Here is a 20,386-nt window from a genome sequence, read left to right as displayed (position 1 = left end):
TTGATAACCAATTTCTCCCAGTTTTTCTATGTGGGGTTTTTTATGTTTGTTTTTCTTTATTTCTGTTTTTTTTTTTTTTTTTTTACACGAACCAGCATTCGCTCTGAGCACATTCAGCTGCAGGTTCCATCTAATTGATGATGCTATAGAAAGACATATTACACTTCTGTAGGGATAAAAGGAAATATTTATTGGACACTAGATGACATTTTTCATTCAGTTGCTGGGTTTCTTGGAGGCAATATATCATTGGGTGTAAAGATTATATCTGTGTACCAGCCTTTGTATATGTGATACAGTTGAACGGATTCAGAACATTTTGGCTAATGCAACTGATCCATGTGCATGAATCTTTTTATTACTATTATTCAAAAATAGTAAATGAATTTCACTTAACATTGTGTGTGTCTCTCTTGCATTTCTCTTTTCCTGGTTGTGTCAGTCTCGGTGAAGAAGGTGTGGCCTCTCAATAAATAGACTTATCTATTTATATAGACCAAAGCCTGAGCTATATAAATTGGTTTACCGTGATTCCGGGTTCAGTGATCTCTGGTTCATTGGTTGGTTCCACATCAACAGCCAAAATATCCATCAATTTACTGAGCAACTCAAGAACTTTAAGGATGGACTTGGACTATAATTAATATCAAAAGTCTACTACAATGGCTCAGGACTACAGGTTTAATCAGCAATCACTGCACACCTTAAAAATTATGAAACTATAATAATTAGGAATTTGGTGGCACCCAGATGAGGATGGATTCCATTTTGAGTCTGGTTCCTGTCAGGGTTTCTTCCTCATACCATCTCACCACTGGTTTTCTCATTATAGACAAACAATTATGCAAACCAAACCTATAGATTATATAACTTATATATCGCTTTAATTTCTATAAAGCTGCTTTGGGACAATGTCCATTGTTAAAAGTGCTATACAAATAAAATTGAATCGAACTGAATTGAATTCTTAGCTAATCCTGGTTATTAGTCAGCCATTATTTAAAAAACCCAAAATGTATGATTTTGTCATTTTGTATACTTGTCAACTTGTATAGTCTTCTAAGTTTATTAGCACCTATTTTCTCTTAAAAAATGTTGAATACAAAATGAGTCCATTTGTAAAAACCTGTAACAAAAAAATCTACACAATTCCATTTTGTGTATTTTTTCTCACGACCAGTGGTGGTGCTGTTGCTCCTGGTTCTATAAGCCTAATCAATTTTTTTATTAACTGTCAGTAATCTGATGTGGATTACTGTGAACCTTATCATGTTTTATCATTGTAAAACAAACAACCAAGGTAAGAAAGAGGGCTTAGCCACTTTTCCTCATCCGTGTTTATGGCCATGTTTATTGTAACAGCTTTAACCACTAGGGGGCGTTAGAGTTATAGCCAGCATTTTTACGTTTTTTTTTTTTTTTTGTACCACAGTGTAACCTGATCACGCCTGATTCATCATTCAAAGAAAATCTAACATGAGTTAAATCAGCTAAATAGTTTGCTTGGAAAATATTTGACTCATGCTGTGGCAGAGGATCAGAGCCAAAGTCAATACCCACAGAATATTACTGGTGCTAGCAGAAGTGCAACTACAGAGAGAAAGAGCATTAATGCATCACATATAAAAACTGATTTGTAACCGTAAAGGATTCACTTGGAATTAATGTCATGTCCCTCATATAAGGCAGTAGCTCCATTACAGTACAGAGTACTTTTACTGGATTTACAGTTTTTCTTGGTTGCTTTGGAGCATTTCATGAATCACCCTTAACATGTGCAAACCAGTAGGTACATTTCTCAAAACAACTTGTACAAACATCACTATACAATAGATTACCTGCAAAAGCCAGTACTTTTCTTAAAATCATTAGATCATCTCTTAAAAGTAATATTTTTAAAAGTAAGTCCTTTTGCCATTGTTCACAAACAAAATTAGTAAAATGGTTAGTCATGTTGGCACGCTTTCGGTATTTCCTGTTTGGATTTTAATGATTGAAAATCCACAAGGCTGAATTTCTTCTGTATGGCGTCACAGCAGTTTTCACATTACTGTATGTGGGATATTGATTGCAAGAGACCAAACAGAATTCACACTTTTACTGTTTTGGTGTTTGTTCGTTTCCTGGTACATTCATTTACAGAAATTATACGCTCACCAAATGAAGGTTATCAGGTTACTAATTACTAGATACTAGTTGATCATTGGTCGATCTTGATGCCGTGCACTTCCTTTCATTAGTGACATTCTTTAAGATTCATCTGCACAATTCATCGATTCAAGACGCATTTACCAAAAAAAAAAATTCCAAAAACTAATATAACCATTTTGCATTCAACGACATGCAACGAACTAACGATTAGATGTTTACAATTTTTCCTCAGTTGCTTCGGAGAGTTTCTCAGATCAGAAACGAAATTCTAAATTTAAAACTACTTGTTCAACCTTCACATCATTTAGTCATTCATCATCTCATAAGAACATTTCTTGTCGCTTTAATCAAATGATTCATGCTTTTGTACATGCATTTCATCGATTGTGTACAATTGTATGCTGTTTCCTACATTATCAGTTGTCTGTCGTGTTGATCAAAATATATTATAACTGATTTCTCCTGAATAGTTGTAACCCCCAAAACATCTCAGCATCATTGAATGCAAAATGGTTAAACCAGTTGTCATCTGTCAACCTTAAATTTTTAATAAACTTTTTTTTGTAAATGTGTTAAATTGATGAATTGTGTAGATGAATCTTGAATGTCACTAATGAAGGCGACTGAACGGCATCAGATCAACCAATTGACTAGTTCTCTAAAACAGGTCAAAGGTGAATCTCGTGAAACTTCAGTTGGAGAGTGAATACAAAAAGAGCAAAACACGGAATTATACATTCTGAAAATGGATGAACAACTAAGAAACAAACGAACACTTTAGTACAGTAAAAGTGTGAATCCTGTCCGGTCTCTTGCAATCGATATAAATCAAATACGCAATCAAATAAATGAATTTGTGCTGCTGAAATTCATAGATGCCAAACAGAAGGAAGTTAAATTTCATTTTCAGTCACTGTGATTCAAACCATAGTTTATATCTGAGAACACGACTAAACATTTTGATGATTTTGTTTGTGAACAATGACAAAGTGACTTTTCGTTCTGATTGGAATGAGATGTTCATTCACACAAATACTCACTTTTGAGAGATGAACTAAGAATTTTGAGAAAAGTCCAGGCTTTTGCAAGAAATCCAATGTTTTGTCTTGTTTGTACAAATTGTTTTGAGAAATGCACTTACTGGTTTGCAAATATTAAGGATGATACAAGAAATGCTCCAAAGCAACTAAGAAAAACTGTAAAACATATTTTGATCAACATAACAAACAACAGATAATGTCTAATTATAATGACTCTCTCAGAATGAGAGGTAAGTATTCTTCAAGGCTCTTCTCTGTTCTGGCACCGAGGTGGTGGAATGAACTTTCCCTCGATGTCTGAACAGCAGAGTTCCTATTTCAAGCGACGGTTCAAGACCTACCTCTTCATGAAACACTTAAACTAACACTTTCCAACTTTGCTTTGTAAAATCAAGATTTGTAGTCTGATTTATATTAAGTTTGTAATCTAGCGTACCAGTGTAGATTTGTTCATTGCTTGAGACTCGAAGCACTTTTGTACGTCGCTCTGGACACGGGCGTCTGCTAAATGCTGTGAATGTAAATAATGTAGAAAACAGAAGTCAATGACACAATCAAAGTACACAGTCAATGAAATGAATGTACCAAAGCATTCACAATTTGTTCAAAGTGATGAGAAATGGCTTTTACGATGTGCACAAGTGACTACATGATGTGGAAGTTGAACAAATAGTTTTAAGAATATCATTTCTGATTTGAGAAATGCTACAATGCAACTGAGAAAAACTGTAATAACAGGAACAGAGATTTTCTCAGGCTGAGGGGGAAAAAAAGACCACGACACTTTGAAATGGAATAAAAATGGTACACTTTCGTTCCAGTATTTTGTAACATTTTGCACTCCTGATATACTTCAGCACTGTTAAACCCTCGATTCTGATTGAATCAGCTTTGATGTATATTTTATATGAATACATTATAATATGGTACGGTTTTTATATTTAAAGGAAAAGGAATAAAGATTGATGATAGGATTTAAACAAGGAATTAACAGTATTAATAACAATACAATGTTGTGTTTATAGGACTGCGGTGAGACCTGCGATGTTGTATGGTTTAGAGACAGTGGTATTGAGTGAAAGACAGGAGGTGGAGCTGGAGGTAGCAGAGCTGAAGATGTTGAGGTTTTCGTTGGGCGTGATGACGATGGACAGGATTAGAACTAGTTTATTAGAGGGACAGTGCATGTAGGACGTTTTGGAGACAAGGTGAGGGAGGTGAGATTGAGATGGTTTGGACATGTGCAGAGGAGGGACATGGGGTATATCGGTAGGAGAATGCTGAGAATGAAACTACCAGGAAGGAGGAAAAGAGGAAAACCAAGGAGGAGGTTTATGGATGTGGTGAGGGAAGACATGCAGGTAGTTGGGTTGAAAGAGGCAGATGTAAAGGAAGGGGGGGGGGACGGATGATCCGCTGTGGCGACCCCTAATAGGAGCAGCCGAAAGAAGAAGAAGAACAACAATGATACAATGTTGTAAATATGTAATGCATAACAGATAAATGTATTGATTTTAAATCAGAACGACATAAAAACTGGAATCCTTGACAGATTGCTGTTGTGGAAAATAATCTCCTTCCTTTTACAGATTATTTTCCCCAAACGCCACTATGTCATGGCATTATACCCGGAATTTATAATGCAAACACGACCCACATGCACAGCCTTCTGGGAAAAGGAGGACGCCATTGTGTCAAAGATTCAGATTCTAACATCTGAACATTTTTGTAAATTGTCTCTGATACCACGAGTTTTCTTTCAGCAGTAAAAATGGAACCAGTTTCCAGGAGCTACAGGTTTCACTAGTGGACTTCTTAACTGCATTGCTTTGTAAATAAATAAGTGCATACCTTCCTTATGTTCATCCTTAGCCATCTACTATTTCTACATGCAGTCCATAGTGTTTTCATAGTGATCGTTCCTCCTATGTGTGTCTACATTGTGTATTAAAGAAGCAGCAGAATTTGGTGGGGAAGGATGACATTAATAATGAAACGAATCTCGACAGACTTCCACAGTTGACTTATGCTTCAGGCTGCTATCTCGTGAGTCTAGTGAGGTATCTTCATAATAGGCAGTTGAGAGTCCACAGCGCCCAGTAAAAAGTTTGTGGACTCCTGATCATGAAAGTCATATGTGTTTTATAAAACATCCTATTCCACATTTGGTCACCACTTGCTGACCTCCACTCCTATAGGAAGATGTTCCTCTAGATTTTGGATTGTGCTCGCTGAGATTTGTGCCCATTCAGTCACGAGGGTGTTAGTAAAGGCAGGTACTGTTGTGGGGTGAGGTGAGGAGGCCTGGGGTGTAGTCAGCATTCCATTTCATCTCAAAGGTATTCAATAATGTTAAAGTCAGAGCTCTATAGCAGGCGAGTCATGATTTACTCCAACCAATGCGCTGTATCTTCATAGAGCTGGCTTTGTGCACAGGAGTATTGTCATGCCTCCAACTTTGTGGAAACAGTTTGAAAACGAACCACATATGCCTGGAAAGTCAGGTGTCCCAATACTCTTGTCCATGTAGTGTATTTTCTCTTTTTTTTTCTCAGGCTTTGCAAGGTCACTGGAATACATGTGCATCGTTTCCCTACTTACAATTTGCCTTTGATTGTGGAGAGTTCATTCCCATTTTTTTTTTGCTATAAATCAAGATCTCAAACTAGCCCAAGTTGGCTAGGTGTCAACCGTGTTACTAATTGTGCCTTAAAAAAAGTTCATAAAGTGTTTATGCAGGGCAGCGTAAATCCTGCCCCAGTAATTCTCCATTATCGCTTATCGCAGTTCCAGTATATGATAATAAAAAACACACACCTCAAATAAAAACAAGCATCTGTGGAACATCAAGTTAAATCAGTAAAAGAGAAACATTTTTATGAGTCAACCATTGAAAAGAGATAGTATCCTGTGGTGTACATACCATACTAAGGGAGTTCTGTAGATTTAGAGTTAAATGAGGAGTTCATGAAGATGCATAAGCACACACAGATATTCTGACACTGTAGCCAAAAAAACAAAAGTCAGCACCAAGATGGTACATGAGTAATTGATTTTTTTTATTTGTCTACAGTAGTAAAAGTCATACAAACTTGAAAAAAATATACATATAGAAAATATTTGATGTGTGCAATGTTTAAGGCATACAATCAAAAGCTTTTGGGAAAAGTCAGCGTGCAGGCCACAGTATCAGACAGAACATTAAAATATCTCCTGCTACAGACGGCGGCTTCAACGCATTCACAGATGCAAATTCGGAGGCCTAATTAGTTATCAGTGGATAAAATTCCATATATATATAGATCTCCTGTATATAAACTGTGCCATGACTATAAATCTCGTAATTGCAGTTTTGGAATAAGGCAGACAAGATCGATCGAATGATTCAAATTTCTTTTTAGTCAGTTTTTAACCCATCATTTATACAGCATTTCTGTGCTGAAGCTCATAGTAGTAGATCTTTTTTTTTCACAGATGTTCACTTCTTTCTATTTCATATTCACTTGAAATGCAGCTCAGAGAAGAGATTTCGAAAATATTCCGAAAAACCTGTTCATTTTACACAGTAACCGTGAATAATATAATTAGGGCTTGTGTACGCACGAGAACACGAAAAAAGTAACATTCCAATATATTCTCTGGTATTTGTGCTGTAAATGTGCAAACTTAAGCTTAATGCGAAGGCATGAATGTTATACGCGTTTTCGAATCCGTTCTACATTCGAATTTAGTACACAAATATATAATAAAAGATGCTTTGCAGTAAGGCACTGCTGCCCCCCCCCCAAACACTGAGGCCTGCTCTATTTTAAGGCTTTTAGCTTTCAGCAGCTACACCAGAGAAACACAGAAAGGCTCTGTTTGTTGGAGCAAGAGGGGGGTTTAAAAAAAAAAAAATCACCTCATGCTTAGTAAATATAGAGTGCAATAAAAAATCGCGCAACCTAAGCAATGTTGATGAAATACACAGCTCATGGTAGGAGTGCTTATTAGTGTAAATAATCGGAATCTGTGAGAGTGACACGAACTCAGACACGAGTCATATTTCTGTAAATGGAACAGATGGATCAATTTTGAAAAACAAAGGATGGGCATATTATTATTGTCATGTAAGAATACAAAAACGATACACAACGAATACTGCATAGTTTTTATACACAAAGACACACTGTTTTTTTTTTTGTTTGTTTCGGGCATTAAAGAGTCATAGCTTCTCTTAATATGGTGCCGTTTCACAATTTTTTGTTTCCCCCCCCGGCTTCTGACCCCAATTTTTGCGATTACGTATAGAAAAAAATCCAACACATGCTTCATATAAAACGGACAGAGAGGACACTGGTAGGAATTTTGTATCAAGGCCTAGATGAGAAAGAGGCTATGCATGTAGAAAGAAAATGCTATAAACATTTACAAATCCTAACCATGTGCCTCAGGCAGGTTTTCAAGAGCTTTTTTATTTTCCCGACAGTGCCAGACGTGAGATCTGTCATGAGGTCCACTCTTAAAGCATTCTCTGCTGAGTGCAACGTCGCAGAAGCTTACTTATCCAAAAAAACGACCATTGCTTTACAAAAGTTTACTGAAAGCCAGTCAGTTCTGACAGCACAAAAATGTTGCATCCTAAAGCCTACTTTGTAAATATATACATTTTTATTTATTTTTGTATACTTTATAAAAATGATGTCAGGTATGAGATTATAGATATAAACTCCATTTGTCCATAAATTCACATTGAAAACAAAGAAAAGGAAAAAAGCAGTAGGAAAAAATAACAAGCTTGCAAATATGCACTTGTTAGCTAGTGGTATTTGGTGAAGATATATAAAATCTTTAAAAAATAAAATAAAAAAAAAGTGTAAGATTTTGTCACATTATGCAGTCCACCTAGTGAATTGAATGTCTTGGTAGATATATATATATATATATATATATATATATATATATATATATATATATATATATATATATATATATAAACACTACTGCGATTCACCAGCAGGGTCGGAACTAGAAATCAACCACCACAGGACATATTTGTATTAAAAAAATGCTTAAAATCATGTGTGTTATATATATATATATATATATATATATATATATATATATATATATATATATATATATATATATATACTTTTGAGTTACTCATCACAACCTAGTGGATGAGGAACACGTCTAAACAACTTCTACCTTACGTTTTCAGTGGCATGGTTTCTTGAAATTTGACGGACCGACCAATGACCCATGACCGATGGATCTCCACGCCTTGACATCTGAGTTTTTAGGACTCTTAGAATCATGTGAAGTTGCTGATATGATTTGAATCTGTTTCTTTGGATAAAAGTAATAAAAGTTTGAGAGAATCATGTGCTTAAAAAACTGATTTATGTAATCGGTATAAAGTATAAATATATCAGACCCTCGACAGAAAGGACAAAATATAGGAATACTATATGATTCCTCACACATACATATTCTCTCTCTCACACACACACACACACACACACACACACACACACACACACACACACACACACACACACACACACACACACACACACACACACACAGGCATATAGGAGAGATTATCCACGTGTGGAGGCGAGTCTGTAGTCAGTGCCACTCAGCTTTAGTGGCTACAGTAGCTGCACTGATGCCTCTGGGATGCAGATTTGTGGGAATTAGTGAGCAGCACTGCAGCCTGTCCAGTGGTTTTATATATACATACATTATATATATATATATATATATATATATATATATATATATATATATATATATATATATATATATATATATACATACATTATATATATATATATATATATATATATATATATATATATATATATATATATATATATATATATATATACATACATACACACACACATATACACATACATACATACACACACACTTTCTGTTGTGTTAACACACCAGCCTCTCATAAAGTTTCTCATACAGTCCCAGAAAAGCTGCAATGGTGATTTCTCTCTTGATCAGCTATCTGCAGGCTTGGTTTGCGCTCCGAATCGTCCGTCTCACACGTTTCGGGGTGCCGCTGCTGCGGAAGACGTTCCTTGAAAAAATCTGAGACATATCGCACCTGTGGGGGCATTTCATCACGTGGTTATTAAAAAAAATCTATTTCAAAATTGTCCTTATTATTAACAAAAAAAAATTTTAAGTTGAAACTTACGTTGAGAACGGCGATGAGCGCCCCCTGCAACAGACCTACGAGTACATCGCTCCAGTGGTGTTTGTAATCGGACACGCGTGTGTATCCGACGTAAATGGCGAAGGCAACCAAAAAGAACTGAATTGTAGGTCGGAGTAGACGAGCCCATTTGAATGCCATGCGTGCCTGCACATATAACTAAAGAGAAAGAAGGAAAAACAGATCAGTGTTTGGAAAATATGAAACACTCCAATCTTTCAAACCTTTAACTTTAAAAGACTAGAAACATCTCAATAATAGAATATTTATAATAGAATATTTGCACTTAAGGTTATCAAACATCTAGCTATATGTTTAGGTAAATCACAAAATCACACTGTGGACATTGTCCCAAAGCAGCTTCACAGAAATAATTACAATCGATCAACAGCTAGACAGACAGATCGGTAGATAGACGGATAGCTGAAAAGACGGACAGATATTCATGTCCGAAATTTGTCCCAGTAAGATCCCTGATGAGCAAGCCAAAGAGTATGAGGAAGCAGACTCAAAAGGAAACCAATCATAATTTGGGTGAAGTAGTTCTACAACCTGTGGAATTTATTTCCCCCCAGAAAATAAATCCCGAACCAGATTTTTTCCCGAGAAACTTTATAAGGAAGCAAACATTCCGGCAGTTTTTCGTCCACAGCATCCTGTGGATTATGTGGGTGTGAAGAACGTTATAGTGTTCCTATTAGCGTGTTTAAACAGGACAGGAATGCCTCTTGACCCGAGAGCTTTATCTGATACACATCCCCGGCTCGGGATTATTTATGCATCGTGTATTCTTGGCAAAAACCCCTGTTAAATGCTGATGTGAGCCAGTTTATAGTCCTTATGGGAAAACATTCTGTGATGGTTTTTGTATAAAAATAACTTTTAATCTCTTGGGAAGTGAAAGTTGCAGATTAAAGGGGTTGTTAAAATTGTGTGTTTATTTCGATAAAAAAAAGAACATGAAATTCGGTCTTTTTACGAATACCTGAAATGATGAATGATGTGAGAGTGGGTCAACTCACCGCCAAAAACAGCATGCAGTACATCCCAAAGGATGAGTGGCCAGAGTAGAAGGACAACCTGGAGTGGGAAGCGGGAAAAAAAGCACCATTGATAGCATCATTTATCAAATTCTTCTGATCATGTATGTCATCAAATGAAGGTAAAAGTGTATAAATGAGAGCTTTTTTTTTTTTGGGGGATGTGACATTGAAGCTATTAACAGGAACGAGCTGATGCCTTTATTTAGACTTCAGCAGTATTGTAGTCTACAGAATGCACATTAAATTTAGAATGGCTTGCAGTAAAACAAACAAAAGAACCCTTCTGAGAAAGGTCAAGTCCTACAATCACACACGAGAGACAAAACAGGAAGCGAGAATTAAAGCTGACAACACAAAAAAAACAAACATAGGAAGTTGGGTCAACAGCAGTGAGGACCTTAAGCCCTGGCCTTCCTGTCTCTAAGTGCGGTACCTGGATTCGGTGACGTTGTTTTTGCTTCCCGTGCAGTTAATTTGAAGCATGTAGCCTTCGCACACCATTGGCGCGCACACCGCCATGAAGTTGGGCCGTGGTCGTCCGATTGTAAACTTGGCCATTTCTGTAAGAGACTGGCTCACGCAAGCGCCAAACAGGAACGTGCCCACCACTTTATAGAGCGCTGCGGCGTACTGGTTAAAGTCCGAGTTCGAGTAGAGCCGCTTGCTGTAGACTAGGTAGGCTTCTCCTGTGGTAATCTGTATAAAATGGGAAAAAGAGAAAAGAATGCTACGACAGCTAATAAAATGGCACAGTAGAGAGAATTTCTATCTGGTCTGCCATACAAGGAAAAACCCTATGTGCTTACTAGAATAAGGTAATTAAGTTTGGATCCACACTTATTGCCATTTATTACAGTCCTACCATGACCATGTCCTACCACAGATCATGTAAAATAGGGGACGAATTATTCAAATTAAAAAAAGTGTCAAAGAAAAGCACAAGAAGCTTTCTGAACTGCTTAGACACACCTTGCATTGGAGTATTTATGTACATGTACTTCCTTACTGTATTTAAGTAATTTTTTTGGCTACTTCAAATCAAATATATAAGCAATTTTTACTTTCCATTCAGCTACATTGATAATACAATATATGTACTTTTTACTCCATTACAACTAAATTGACCATTACCAATTACATTTTGTTAAAGATGTCATTAAGGCTCAACACTCCCCTACCCGCATCTGCTGACTGTGAGAGCTCGAATAAATTCCCAAAAGCAGCATTTGTTGAAGTATTGAAATATTGCCATTCTCTGAACCTGGCAGGTGCATCAAATCACAGTCAGGGCTAAATACTTAATTTTACTTCATCAAAAATGATTAACTTTAATATTATTTGTCCATTATATAGTTATGATACTGTAATTGTATTTGTTACCTAAAGATAACTTTTTGACTTTGTTTTTTGATCTTTGTTTCATGTTGAAGAGGTTGTTGTGTTGATGGTTAATGCAGGATCGAGGTGTACAGTTTGATTTTGATTTTTACGAAATAAAACCCTACAAATCAACAGTTGTTTGGCTTTTTATTAACGTGTCTTTATGAGTAAAATACGCGAGTACTGCTCAAATCAGACACTTTAAGGCTTTTACTCAAGTCATATTGTAATTGGTGACAACTTGTTAAGTTTTGCAGTAAAGGTATATAATACTTTTACTCAAGTCTGATTCTCGGGTACTTTTTCTTCCTCTGCATTGGAGGGTTGGACAACACGTTCCAAAAGATGTTCCTTCAACTGGTGTTGTCCAAAACGTCACTCCAAAATCTCCCAAAAGTATCCAATTTGGTTGAGATCTGTTGACTGTGAAGGCCATAGCACCAAATTTTGCATTATTTTATTAATCCTCATCAAACCAGTACATGCTCTTGTGCAGATGGGGGTGGGGTCAGCCTATAAGATCACTCTCATCACAAGAGAGCTGTTTGATCAATGGCTTTTCAGAAGAACTTTATGTTGATCTACAGTGAAAAAAAACCCTCTACTGCTTCCTTCGTCCTTGAATTTATCACCCATCTGTAATTTGGGTAATAAAAAAATACTACTGGCCATCTAATAAAGCATGTTAAGTACAGACTCACAATGATGATGGAACAGGTGATTGTAACGGCGGCCATCAAGCCATGTGAGATGGTGTCGGACTTGTACGGGTAACGAATGCTCTCGTCGTCGCAGTATACACCTCGCTGGTACGGCTTGTAGATGATGGTCATGATCACGAACGGCATGGCTGCTAAAGGACAGAGAAAAAACGAAACGAGACAATGGCAAGTAAGCAGTGGCTTTACTGGAGATACTTATAGAAATATGAATGTCATGTTTAATTTAGTTTGGAAAAATACGTGAGTGAAAGCTAAAAGTTGAGATTTGCCATTTATCGCGAAAGGTTTTACACAATGTGATCTTAAATACATGAATTGGAACTAATTTACCTGACAAAAACTGATCTCAACCTCTAAATTAAATAAATAAATAAATAAATAACCGATAAGTATACAAGTCCTCTGGATAAACCTGATATAACTCCATACACCATTACACAGCGGATTGACTGGTGCCGGTGGTGTTTTTTCTATTCTTGAAAGTATTGGAACAACAAGGACAATTTTTTGGTTTTAGCTAAACACTTAAAACATTTGTGTTTGCCATCAAAAGATGAGTACGAGATATTATATCAGAACCGCAGCACTCCTTTCCTCACAGTTACAGCAAAATACGTTAACATCTCAAAAACATGGCACAGGAACAGATACTTAAACAAAAAATAAGAATAATAAAACATTTTTTTATTGCAATAACTGCATTAAATCGGCTACTGCATGACATAACCTGCTGTATTCCGACAGTTCGCAGTACATGAACAAAAGTATTGGGACACATGACTGTTCCGGCCATATGTGGTTCTTCCACAAAACTTTACCACAAAGTTGAAGGCACACATGACTTTGGATGTGCTAGAATTAAATCTTCCCTTCACTTAACCTACAAGATCCAAACCTGTTCTACCACGGCAATGCCCCTGTAACAAAGCCATGGTTTGCATGGTTTAAAGTGGAAGATCTCATGTGGCCTGATCATCATCTACATCTGTACCTGACTTTACTAGAATGGGAAGTTCAACAAGCACAAACAAATCATATGGTCAGATGTCCACAAATTCTTGTTCATATAGCATACGTGTTTTGATAGATACAATGGTTTATACACAGATGTCACTATATCCAAGTATTCTGGCGTATATCCTGATCTATATCTGCCGTGTGCTTGATATCCTTTAACTTATAAACTTCTCCATCGATGGTTCCAGCAAACAGAGACAGCAGACAACATTTCTCGTGTGTGTACTTAAGACAGTATGTCCCATAGACATAACATCAGCTAAGACTGTACTCAATTTGTATCCATGCTGCTGATGTCGAATCGTTAAAACAGATGTCTTTATCATCTGTGGCTTCTTCTTTTGCCTAAAAAGCTAAAAAGAAATCCACCTAAGCTGGATATGGGGGGGAGGGGGACATTTGCATGCGTCTGTGTTTCTCCAAGCTGTGCTTGTGTGCTGGTGAGCTTAAACATCAGAAACGGCATTGCTTACTTTTTTATTTTATTTTATTTTATTTTTTAGAGTTATGGTGCATGTTGGAGAAAGTCTACAAAACGGGTCGATTCCTGTTTTCATAAATGTTAGAGTAGCTATAACAATCATTCCCGCCCTGCCAGCTTCTCGTTTTTTTCTTCAGAACAAAGAAACGCAACTCGTAGTGTGAACTGTGATGTTATCAAACAGAAGGACATCATAGAACAGCATAAAGGTCGTTTTATTTTGTCCAGTCATTATACTTGAATTTAAGGTCATTTTAATGCAGTTACAAAAGGCTGACACTGAGGACTCCTTACATTAACTGAAATCAGTTCCGCTTCGCCGTATCGACAATGATACGTTTTCCCAGAAATTGGTTGTACCATGCTCTCATTTTAATACATGTGAATAAGCGGTTACTATAGAAACTATGCGTTATTCAAACGTTAACTTGAACGCAAGGCAAATCACAGGTTAAACTTGTAAAGCCAGAGCTGATTGCAAAGCGAGGACAACTTCACCAGACACAAATGAGATCTTTGGTATGATGAGTAATCAGTTGCTACTGTGGTGACATGTTGATTTGTGCTTATTCTCTGTGATGACATCTTACCCCTGTCCTAATCCGAATCCAAATGTGCCTTCAAAAGTGAAAGCTGAAGCATGTGATTACTTGTGCTTTGAGCCCCGTGATTCTTTCTTCTAATAATTTTAACTGGTGTGTGTGTGTGTGACTATATGAGGTGGTATGATCAGCTCTGTATCTTGGCATACGGTGAAATATACGTGGACTAAGCATGTCACTGCACATTATCCTGACCGAACACATCATGTGTTCTAAACAAATACGGTTTACAAATATATATTTAATTGCAGTTAAGAGATAAACACTCAATACACAGTTTTGTACAATTGTACATAGCTGCTGCTCTGACTTTTGGAGAAAAAAAAAATTCTTGACATTCATCAGCACGCAAGAACTTTTAGTGCACACGCACTGGCCATTGAAGCACTCGCTCACCAAACACAAAGACCTGGTAGATATTTAAAGCTTACAAAGCGAAGAGAAGGTCTCAGGAAATCTGGCTGCTCTACACAGTTCATAAACACCCAGCATGGTAGTAGGAAAAATACTCGTTCGGACCAAGTGTGTGACGATAAACCTGTCTCGCTAAACGACGTCTGGAACAATGAACAAGTTTTAGGAGTTGTTTCGGGAAATCGTTAAAAAAAAAAAAAAAAAAGAAAGAAAGAAAGAAAAAAGAATGGGCATGCCATATAACGATCTCTAGGGAGAGGAGGAGGAGGGGGGCAAAAAAAGACGTACTCATACAGGCATGCTGACAATCAATGATGTCAGTACATCGCATAAAATCAGCCACTGAGTTAAACTGTGATCTCTGAGACCATCTAAAGTCTCTAGAGTTTACACAGAATGACGCAGAAAAATAAAAACAAAAAAACCTCCAGAGCGAGGTGAGGAGAATGACCAGACCGGATCGGGTTGACAAGGAGACCATGGTAGCACTAATAACAACTCTTCCCAAACGTGGTGAGCAGAAAAAGCAGGTCCAACTGCACACATACAGAACTGCAAACGGCTCCAAATCCCGAACTGTTTATTCCGCTGACACTACAGCAATTTGCCACTGTTGTGGAATGTTCACAAAACAAGTTAGTTCCTGTTACCACTGATATTATAGGACATTAATAACAGACATTCCACTAACCAGAATCTTTTTCCCCCCGATGCTCTTTAGAAACAAGAGCAACTCGTCGTGTTGTTGAGAAAGCGTGAAGCTATCGGTTCTGAAGACTTTCCCAGGTGGGAAAAATAAAGGAACAGGATTAACAGCTATAAACTGTCTATCACTCAACAGGTGTCTTTTTCTCCTCTGTCTTAAAGACAGAAAAGGAAGAGAACAAAAAGCCCGTCGTGAGAAACCATGGAACCAAAAACTGCAAACTTTGATCTCACTCATAGAATGCACTGGACACTGGAGACTCCTTCCAAAAAAATGCTCAACATTTATTTTTTAGAAATCACCACCATATCAGAAATCACCTCTTTTTTGGTGATTGAACTGTTCCGTTTTTACCTCAGGAACGCACTGATTATAAACCAACACCGCTGTCTCAGCTACTGCACCATCAGTCACAGCTGCTGCACCATCAGTCTTTTTGCATCTTGACATTTTCAATTCTCAACAACTTTTAATCAAAAATTTATTCAAGTTTTTTTTTTTTTTTAAAGCTCAAATAAAGTTTTTCCAATAAAACTAACAAAGAACCCACTGTTGCGTTGGTACCGGTTGGTACACATTTTACACGCACACGCTCACGCACACCCACAACTGTTCCTGAGGTTTCTGGTCCAACAGAAGCAATCCTCACAATAGCAGAACTGAGATCTATCAAGCACCAGCTGTAAAATGAGCAGCGCTATCAGTACATTCACATATAAACGCTTGTAACCTTCTTAACATACACTACAAATATACATCTCACTTTATGCTTTAAACTGTGGGAGTTTTCGGCCATATCTGAAGATGGTGTCACTTAATATCAGACACAACGTTCAACAGAGTCAAACTGAGGACACGAACAGTGTCGCGCTAATTAATCGGAAAGACTTGGCGGAGTAATGTCATTAAATATTCAAATAAAACGGTTCCAGATGTGATCCTGTAAACACACTCCTCACTATAATGGGAAATACGACTTTTTAAGCAACCGTCAAATCAAAAGCTTTTGAGAAAAACAAACAAACAAACAAAAAAAACACGGGATTATTATTAAATGTCATTCATGAGGCAAATCTTCATAATCTGGCGCCCCTTCAAGCTCTCTCGAGTTGAATGTTTACTTCAGAAATACACCTTTCTTGGCCAATTGTTTTAAACTCAGCCAACTTCAACACTAACACAAATCCAGGGATATTTGAGGAGCTGCACCTGCCTCATACTTGGAGAAAAAAAAAAACAATTAAACAGCCTGTTGCTCTTCAAAAAGCTTAATGTGTAATGAAATGAATGAAGGCTACAGTAGCTTCATTGTGCCATCAGGAAATGCATGTCTATACAGTGGCGGTCTCCGTCTTGGTCTTTCCTCAGACTTGGTCTAACCTCTGTGCTTAGGAGTAACGGACAAACGGAAAATGTAGGGACGTCTGGATAAAATTTCCCACTTGGCTAATTTACTTTTCCATATTCTAGGTAAAAGCTGACTGCAGCTTTTTTATCCTCTTCCTGGAATTATCCTTGGCCACTAATTTTCATTGGTTTCATTTCAAAGCTACACATGGTCACACTATACCGACTTTCCAACTAACCACAAAAGGTGGAGAAAGCAAACATTCCAAGATGCTGTTCGCAATTTTCCACATGATTCATACACCGAGGCAAGTAGAGCACGGGGCGGAAATGACGCCGTCGCCGATTTACTTTCAGACTCTACAGGATTCTTTGGTTTATTCAGCTCTCCGGTTTTTCCAGCAGAGATGTCAGGAGGGCTTCCACATTTATCCCTGAGGAAATATCTGGAACATAGGAATGCGGAGAACAACAAAAGAAAACACTGTTGTGGGGAAATTTTGTCACTGGAAATGGAATGTGGCCAGTTATTTGGAATCGGGTTTAGAATGATGGAAGGAGGGAAAGATGATATCAGGGATGATGGATGTTTTTGGAAAATGAGAAAGGGTCATGTACCCGTGTACTAACAAACAAGTACAATCAGTTCTGAATATCATGAGATGGTTTAGGATCGCAAAAGGAATTTGGAAAAATCTTTCAGACCTCAAACTTCTTATAATTTTGTCCATAAAATGAACAATTGTGACCAATATCTCTCGCTGTGGTTTTTTTTATATATATATATATATATATATATATATATATAAAAAAAACAGTGTGTTATTTAACCTAAATGTTTTCCTTTAAATAGTAGAAATCATTTGGTAATACAAGTTATATACAAAAGCTTGTCGTCATAGGATGCGAATGCTTTTGAACATGCTGTTTCACATTTACTCCCCATTCGCTGTTATAATAACCTCCACACTTCTGGGAAGATGTTCCACTTTTGAAGTGCGGTTATGGAGAGTTGTGCTAAATCAGCCACAAGGGTGTTAGTAAACTCAAGCAACTGATGTAAGTTGAGGAGGCCTGGGGTGCAGTCAGCGTTCCAATAATTCTCAACGGTGGTCAAATAGGGTTGAGGTGAGAGCTCTTTCTCTTCTTTCATTCTAACCCACGTCCACCATATCTCCATGTAGTTGGTTTTGTGTTAAAGGGGCATTGTCATGCTAGAACAGGTTCAGAAGGGAAAATTTCATGCTTCTGCATCCTATACAATTATTTGCCTCCAAGCTTGTGATAACAGTTTGGGGATGGATCACATATGGCTGGAAAAGTCAGGTGTCCCAATAGTTTTGTCCATATAGTGTACTGAATACAACAGGTCATGTCATGGTGTAGCCTGCTCAATTTAACGCAATGTGTTCGTCAAATTAAGTGATCCGCCATCAAAGATGCCATGTTTTTAAATTGCTAAACATATCTAAATATAACTATTAAAAAAGGAATGCGGAGGTTTTGATCTAAAGTCTTTTGTTCTGTTAAACTTTTGTTCGCAAACACACTTGTTTTAAGTGAATAGCAATGTTCAATATGTCTGGAACTGTCAGCTGTCCCAATACTTTTGTTCTCATAGTGTAGGTTTAGCTTACATGGACATAAAACTAGACATGTGTAAGTGTTTCTAAAGGTGTTTACAGCGTCTAGTCAACTTCAGGGGACGAAATGAATATTGTTTCCAAAATGTGCAGAAAGAAATCGAAAAAAGAATAAGATCGTGTGAAAACACGGGTCAGAGTTCACAGTGAAAAGTGAAAGTAAACGCTATCGGAAGTAGCGGGTTCATACCCGAGGCACAAAAGCGTGTTTATCAGTTTGAAGCTGCTGTAGTGAGGTAGATGGAGATCAGATGCACTACAGATCAGCTTATTATAACTTTTTTTTGTTTCTGCACCCTTTTAAAATTCACATGATTCTTTGTGAGCGAATTTATAGGCTGAAGAAAAAAAAAGTAAATATAAAAATGTAATCTCAGAGCACCGCTATAACTACAAACATCTACCTACAACACAGCAGACATACAATTTATGGACAAAGGTACTGTGACACCTGACTTTTCCAGCCATATTTGGTTCTTCCTCAAAGTGTTGTACAGTATAGTAATGTACAGTAAATTCAGTTATTTCTATAGTGCTTTTCACAACAGACATTGTCTCAAAGCAGCTTTACAGAATTTTAACAGTTAAAGTGAAAAATGTGTATTTATCCCTGATGAGCAGCCATGGTGACTGTGGCAAGAAAAACTCACTCAGATGTTATGAGGAAGAATACTTGAGAGGAACCAGACTCAAAAGGGGAACCCATCCTCATTTGGGTGATATCAAGAGTGTGATTATAGACTTTAAACAATACAGAACACTGGAGAGTGAGAACTAACATGAGCACTGGACTGTAAGATTATGAGTAATGTCCTGTCTACAGTCTTATACAGTCATTTGAGATTATGGAACCTGAAACTACTAAGCAACTCATAAAATAGCTCAACATTTGCCATCATAATGGATCCAACACCAGCTTCTCCATGCCAGAGCCTTTAAACACTCCAAGAGGTCCAATATCCGAACTCCACATGAAGTGGGATCCAAATGGTGCTGGTAACCTATAGGATGTCTTTAAATGTTTTCCTTCACTTGACCTAGGAGACAGAAAACCTGCTCTAGCATGACAATGCTCCTGTGCATAAAACCAGCTCCCTGAAGGTACGTAGGTTGGAGTGAAATATCTGGAGTGGCCTGCTATAGAGATATAACATCAACCCCTAAAATGCTTTTGGAATTAATTGGAGTGCAGACTTCTGAGGGAGGAAAGGATGGAAAAGGAAAAACTTTCCTGTTTTTACTGTTTTGGTGAAGTTTGTAGGTTCACTTCAATAATGCTTCTGGCTCAGCAATGTCTAACTAAAGCCAAACTGCACAATCACTACTGTCTTTCACCATCTCCTTTTGTCTAAACACAACACAGAGCAGATGGAATGCAAGCCATGGCTCCAAGATTATTATTATGTTGAGTGATAGGGAGCTGGACAGATGACCCCTCTGTGTTGATTTAAACAAAGATACAAGCTGATATAGAAAAAAAACAAAAAACCCATTGTCTCCTAAGCCACATGTTGTCTCATCTGCGATGAAGTTTCAAGCGGGATGCCTTTAAAAAAAAATAAACAGCCAGAAAACTCACAACTGGATGTGCCTGTACCTCCTAATGGCCTTTGACTCCTC

The 20,386-nt window shown here is 37.3% G+C and overlaps 1 protein-coding gene across 1 annotated transcript in view; it reads right to left on the bottom strand.

Moving 5' to 3' along the window:
* Positions 1-8,557: 8,557 nt before the first annotated feature.
* Positions 8,558-20,386, bottom strand: part of plpp2a (phospholipid phosphatase 2a) — a 30,629-nt gene continuing 18,800 nt past the window's right edge. Inside the window, exons 2-6 of the mRNA XM_046876549.1 lie at positions 12,536-12,687; positions 10,888-11,150; positions 10,434-10,491; positions 9,394-9,570; positions 8,558-9,300 (exon numbers count right to left, since the gene is read on the bottom strand). Coding sequence (XP_046732505.1) covers positions 9,151-9,300; positions 9,394-9,570; positions 10,434-10,491; positions 10,888-11,150; positions 12,536-12,687 — 800 coding nt within the window. The 3' untranslated portion in view covers positions 8,558-9,150. The remainder of the gene's footprint in view (positions 9,301-9,393; positions 9,571-10,433; positions 10,492-10,887; positions 11,151-12,535; positions 12,688-20,386) is intronic.

Source organism: Silurus meridionalis, chromosome 20 (assembly GCF_014805685.1).
Source record: "Silurus meridionalis isolate SWU-2019-XX chromosome 20, ASM1480568v1, whole genome shotgun sequence".
Taxonomy (NCBI): Eukaryota; Metazoa; Chordata; class Actinopteri; order Siluriformes; family Siluridae; genus Silurus; species Silurus meridionalis.
The sequence above is the reverse complement of the archived record's forward strand: the minus strand, read 5'-3'. Positions and strand labels throughout refer to the sequence as shown.